Here is a 6,383-nt window from a genome sequence, read left to right as displayed (position 1 = left end):
TACAGGAACTCACAAAATTTCAGTGTTCATCTGGAAGTACCCCCAATTAATACAGATGTAGGTATTTTTGCTCTTCAGAAATCTATTGTTATAGGAAGTGAATTATTGGACACCTATTGTATGTGGGGAGCTTTATTTACATAATCTTAAAGTTTCCTTAGAACACTATGAGGTGCTTATTAATATTTTCACTCTGCAAAGGAAAAACTGAGATTCGCAGACGTTAAACATTAAAAAAAATCTCAAGACAGATGCATAAGCAAGAAAGAAGACTTCATGGGGTCAGGGTCTATAAGAGTTTGGCTTGCCACAGCATTCCTTGTACCTAGCAAGTGTGTGGCTTAGAGAAAATGATAAAGAAATATTTAGTAAATGAACAAAGAGTGGCAGAGCAAGTACCAAGTCATATAGATCTCAATTTAAAATGTAGCTTTTTAACTTTTAATGTGAAATACATAGCATTCAGGAGAAATCCAGAAAAAAGAAAAATGTTTTGGTTTTATAAGAAAATATAATATTTTTGGATATGGTGGCATGTGCCTGTAATTCCAGCTACTTGAGAAACTGAGGCAGGAGGATCATGAGTTTGAGCCCAGCCTTGGAAACTTACTGAGATCCTGTCTCAAAACAACAACAACAACAACAACAACAACAACAAAAAAAACCCCATCAGCACCACCAACAACAATAAAATACCATCTTGTGTTTGAAACAACATCATGGTGCTTCTCTGACTCTGGTCAGCCTCTGGTCAAGCTGCAGATGCAGTAGTCTTGATGCATTGGAAGCATGCCTAACTACACCACCAAGGTATGGGGGAGAGAACAAATGATTGGAATCATCAAAGAACTACTTTGTTATTCCTCATCTGCTTTCACTTGGAGAAAATGGTTGAAAATGCTGGGATTCAGGAGCCAATTGTGAATGGTGAAATATGAAATGGACCCTGGCCATGAATGAACCCTGATGCTCAGAACAGCATTACCTGCTGGTTTCTCAGACTTTTTTGAAAGAAGCTGAAGGAAGGTAGAACCAGGATGTAATTAGATATCTGACTTAAATTTCCAGAACCAGCAACCAGAAAAATGGTGAATTTTCATGCCTTGGTCAAGAGGCATAACTCCCTCTGCATGGACTCTGCCTGAGCCTATGATTTGGGCCATAACAGACTTTAGAGCATCCAGGGGCTTTGCTGCTGCTGTGCTGACCTACATCACCATGGATTACCAGTAATAGGATTTGCCACTCGGAAACTGGGACTACGCTTATTCAAAGCACACAGCAATTTCTTACAGAGAAATATGGCTTTGGTTTTTCACTACTTTCTGCTAGTTCTGGTCTTTCAGGATACACATGCAGTTCAGCCTTTCTGTCTGCAAGGATGCACCTGCTCAGAGGAGAGTTTTGGCAGGTGCGCTGTCCTAGCAGGATGCCAGAGGGTTATAGGGGATGGACTTTTGTTGGGAATGATATGGAGTGGACACATGCCCAGAATTGGCAGGAAATCAGCAAAATTCCTATGAGATTCACCTTAGTTGGTGTTGGACTTTGTGAGCTGAGTATTTTTACCAATATAGATCTCTATTATTTTAAGCGAATAATATATTTTCATATAATTCACATGTACAATGCAAGGATCCACTTGACATCCCTTCCAACTTTCCTGATGTTCATTTTAAAGCTTTTCTGATTTCTTGTACAGGACTCTGCAATGCATGTCTATCTCTTTGGGAAATATTCCAGAGAACCTTCCTCAAGAGCTCAAGCAAGTAAGAATTGAAAACTCACCCATATTTGAACTTTCCCGAGGGCCTTTCGTCAACATGAGCACCTTGGAATACCTTTGGCTCAACTTTAACAATATCACTGTGATCCACTTAGGAGCCCTGGAGCATCTGCCAGAACTGAGAGAGTTGAGACTGCAGGGGAACAAACTCCGTTCAGTACCATGGACAGCGTTCCGTGCCACCCCTTTCCTGAGGGTCTTGGATCTCAAAGGCAACAGGATTGATATACTCCCTGAGCTGGCTCTTCAGTTTCTAGCCAACCTGACCTACCTTGACCTATCCTCCAATAGGCTTACAGTCGTATCCAAAAATGTCTTCTTGAACTGGCCGTCCTACCAGAAATGCCAGCAACTTCACTGTCGGGCTAAGATTCTCTCCAGCATGGTGCTGGCACTGGACAACAACCCCTGGGTATGTGACTGTCGTCTAAGAGGACTTGTCCAGTTTGTCAAGTCCAATAGCCTTCCAGTCATCCTGGTGAATTCCTACTTGATATGCCAGGACCCTGTCTACAAGGCAGGGCAGCTACTTCATGAGATTAAGCTCAGTGTTTGCATGAAGCCACAGATCTCAACCCCTAGTGCCAATATTACCATTCAGGTAGGACAGAATGTGACTCTGCATTGCTTGGCACAGGCCAGCCCCTCACCAACCATCTCATGGAATTATCCCCTGAGCATTTGGAGAAAATTTAATGGTAAGCCACACGTACCCTATTGGGGTATCTAGGGAGAATGGAGAGGTCTGTAGCAATCCTACATCAATAAGGAGGTTCTAAAATGTGTTAGTCATGAAGGCTGGGTATAGCTAAAATCGGAATAGTTCTGAATTACACTCACCAAAATAGAAAAGATTCCAAGACAGTGTTTCATTACCAGCATTATTTTATTTCACTTTATTTTTGCAGAGCTGGGGATCAGAGCCAAGGCCTGTATGCTAGGAAACATTGTAGCATTGAGGTACATCCCAGTCCACTGGCAGTGTTTTAAATGGTTGCATACAGATCTCTCCAGGACATATAGGCATAGGGACATAAATAAACATGTTATTGCTGATTTATCATATTGTATACATGTTTTAGAATTGTATATGAATAAATACATTTTTAAGAGCCCTCTAGATGGAAAACAGTATACTGCAAATTTTACAATCCTAGAATTTCCAACTAGAATTGATTTTATTACTTATTTACTAAACTTGCCGGAAAGGAATCATTTGAGATGCTTGTTTGGAATGAAATTTTTCAATCCCTGTGCCCTGGAGATATGAGTTCAGTGAGTCCAGGACAGAATATATATTTCAGCAATTGATCTTTCAACCTCTTACCTCTCAGTTAATTGGAAAAGCTGGAAATTCCTAGATACTAATTTAATTTTCACTTCTTACTACTGTGTTGGTCAGATTTTATAGCTTAAAATTATAATACTTGGGTACAGGGAGATAAAGAGAATTCCATGGCCCCCAGAACTGGGATTTGTCTTTCTTTATCAAAGCTCTAAGCTCTGTTTTCACACTTCAGGTGGAATTGCCTGTAGGGTTGTCCATGCCACAAAGCCAGACATGGCTTCCTCAAGGGTATCTTGAAGGTAAAAGGAAATTTGTTGATTTTTGCATATTTTTAGGTCTAGGTCTAGAAGACTACTTGAAGTATCAAGGTAAAACTTGGGAAATGCAGTTAGTCACCCAGACAGTTGTCATAACATGGTTACATCCTCCAGATGATTAAAAAAAAATTAACTGAGTTTTTCAGTTTTCCTCATCATTTTGGTCACATCCTGTTAGTTGATGGTTAAATGCGAATGGAGGAGAAATACAGAATTTATCATTCAGTCTTTTTGAAAACCAGTGAAATGCATTCAGAGCTTATCTTTTGTTATTCTGTAAATCACTCTTGGCACTATGCTCTGCCTAGTCTTCTAGAAATAACAACAGCTAAGACTTATTGAACTCTTATCTTCAAACTTGTGGTGTGCATGCTATTATCATCCCATTTTATTGACAAGTAAGTTGAAGACAATTTAAGCATCTTGCCCAGGACCATACAATTAGCAAGGAATAGGGACCCAGAAATTTGACTCCAAACTCTAAGGCACTGCACATTTGGGAGGTAAGAAAGCATTTCTTGGAGCTCACAGTATTGGTCAGTCACACAATTACAAGAAATCTCCTGAAAGCTGTTAAGCTCAATAAGACTACTGTGGTTGTTGGGAGCAGTTACTGATGTTGAAAGTGTGTGGGCTTCATAGATAGAACTGGGTTTCAGATTAATTGCTGCTTCTGAACAGCAGCAATCGCTCTCACTATGGGTAAGTTGGTAGATTGATCCAGTCCTCAACATTCTATATGTAAGATTAGGTACCTACAGAGTTTCTAAGAGGTGAACATCTAGCACCAGGTACATGCTTAATAAATGATTAGCATCATCTTTTAACAACAACAACAACAACAACAAAACCAGCATTGCTAGAAGTTTCCAACTGTTTATCAGAACAATGCACAGCTACTTTTCTCTTTTCTCCACCCAGTGTTGACTTCTTCGACTGCAGAAGATGCTGTTCTGTCCCAGTTGATCATCCCTGCTGTTCACCTGGTAGACAGTGGCAATTACACCTGTGTAGCCTCCAATTTCATTGGCAGGAGCACGCTGGTCATCTCCCTCCATGTCCAGCCTGCCCAGGTCCTGCCTGCATCCTATTCTCTTTCTATCTCCCGGGAGGGTAATTCCTACATTGACTTGCGGGTGGTGAAGCAGACCGTGCACGGGATCTTGCTGGAGTGGTTTTCAGTAGCCAACATCTCTGAGGAGTGGTTTACCCTCTATATTACTTCGGAAGAAGCCCTCAGAAAAGAAGTGGTCCACATTGGCCCTGGAATCAACACATATGCTGTAAATAACCTCCTCCCTGGCACAAAATATGAGGCATGCCTCAGTATGGGGAGCCGGCCCCCACACGAGGGCAGATGTGTAGTCTTTGTGACAGGCAGAGATGGTGGCAGGCTGGAGGACCGCGAGCGCCTCCTACACATCTCGGTGGTCCTGTGTGTTTTGCTGCTGGCAGCGCCTGTAGCGGCTTATGTCTGGACAGCCGAGGGCCCCTGCAGCTGCAGGGAGTGGGGCCCGCACTGCTGTCCTCGCCACAGGCATGCTCTCAGGCCTCCCCCTGCAGTTCCACAGTGCAAAGACAGATCCTTTAGAGACCATCTAGCTGTCTGTGAGGATGGCAATGGCCACAGACACATGAAAGGGAATGAGGAGAAAGAAGATGACAGTGGCTAACAACCCAGGTCAAGGGGTGGGAAATGATGTGGACAAAATTTACTTCAACCAAGATTGTGAACAAATTCTGATACTGGATGGGCACAGTAACCATAGCAAGGAAGGCCAGTGTCTGCCTATTTGAGGAAACTGGGATTAATCCTTTTTTAGGTAGTGCTTTGTTGCCTGCCAAGGGGTGATGTGGGGCTAATCCAATCCCTAAAACCAACCCTCCATGGCAGCTCAACTGAGCCTCATCCATTTATTCAAGTATTGTTGAGCACCTACAGTGTTCCAGGAACGGAACTTGACAGATTGGGTTCAACAGTGAAAACCAGGACACAGTCTTTATCTTCATGGAGCTAAGGCCATGTTTACATGTAATATTTACATGTAACATTTTGCATATATTATTCTGTAAAAGTAGGTAGTTATCCCCTTTTATAGGGAAAGAAACTTAAACCTGGAAAGTTCAATGATTTATGAGGCTGACTCTCCTTACATTGGCCACTGGGTTCACCCAATATCAGAATTTTCTGATAATCAGTGTTGGTTGAAATAATTTAAAACATTTTTTTGTGGTGCTGAAGATTGTACCCACAGCCTTATATATGTTAGGCTGTAGAACTATATAACCAGTCCTTTTTTACTTTGTATTTTAGACAAGATCTCACTAAGTTGCTCAGACTGACCTTGAACTTGCGATCTTCCTGCCTCAAGCTCCTAAGTACCTGGGATTACAGGTGTGCACCACTGTGCCCAGCTTGAAATAAATTTAAAACAAAGACAACACTCATATTCAGATCAATTGTTCATCATTCCTTCAGGTCCTTCTCACTTATTCTTTTAGACACTAGAAGAAAAAAACAATTTTTAATGGGAATTTACAGTCACATCAAAAGTAGAGAGAATCTCATTCCTTCCCATCTGTCAGCTTCAACAAGTTTTAACATTTTCTGGTCTTATTTCATCTGGTCCTTACCCTTAACCTTTTTTTATTTTATTTTTTGGGGGATTTTAAAATATTTTAAAGTAAATACAAGCTTCTCACCTACTTATATGTAAATATTTTAGTTTGTTCTCTAACAAATTAAGTTCTAAAAAAACACAAGACAACACTATTATTGCTCCTTAGAATGTATATTTTTCAAAAAATGCATATACACTTAGATATGTACATGTGCACAATAACACATATATATAATAGAGAATTTCTTTATAATAAATTTCATATGGTAATTTTTATAGGACTTTTTCTTTTCTCTGAGTATATATAAATTAAAATTCTATTTCCAAAAAAATTATAATTTAGTGCATTATAACTATGTGTAATAGTGAGA

The 6,383-nt window shown here is 40.5% G+C and overlaps 1 protein-coding gene across 1 annotated transcript; it reads left to right on the top strand.

The window, feature by feature from the left end:
- Positions 1–1,301: 1,301 nt before the first annotated feature.
- Lrit2 (leucine rich repeat, Ig-like and transmembrane domains 2) lies at positions 1,302–5,064 on the top strand. Its single transcript, XM_046450148.1, has 4 exons — positions 1,302–1,411; positions 1,703–2,484; positions 4,153–4,182; positions 4,313–5,064. The coding sequence occupies exons 1-4, from the start codon at positions 1,302–1,304 to the stop codon at positions 5,062–5,064; spliced, it is 1,674 nt and encodes a 557-aa protein (XP_046306104.1).
- Positions 5,065–6,383: the final 1,319 nt, after the last annotated feature.

This window comes from Marmota monax, unplaced genomic scaffold (assembly GCF_021218885.2).
Source record: "Marmota monax isolate L192 unplaced genomic scaffold, Marmota_monax_Labrador192_F-V1.1 WCK01_AAM20220418_F8-fsc00004, whole genome shotgun sequence".
NCBI classification, from domain to species: Eukaryota; Metazoa; Chordata; class Mammalia; order Rodentia; family Sciuridae; genus Marmota; species Marmota monax.
Note: the sequence above shows the minus strand (reverse complement) of the source record. Positions and strands in the feature narration are given on the sequence as shown.

Excerpts from the sequence above, each read along its gene's own strand:
- Lrit2 (XM_046450148.1), top strand. The coding sequence starts at position 1,302 with ATGGCTTTGGTTTTTCACTACTTTCTGCTAGTTCTGGTCTTTCAGGAT. Across the intron at positions 2,485-4,152 it reads CATTTGGAGAAAATTTAATG|AGTTTCTAAGAGGTGAACAT; the intron begins GTAAGCCACACG and ends AGGTACCTACAG. Across the intron at positions 4,183-4,312 it reads AGGTGAACATCTAGCACCAG|TGTTGACTTCTTCGACTGCA; the intron begins GTACATGCTTAA and ends TTCTCCACCCAG.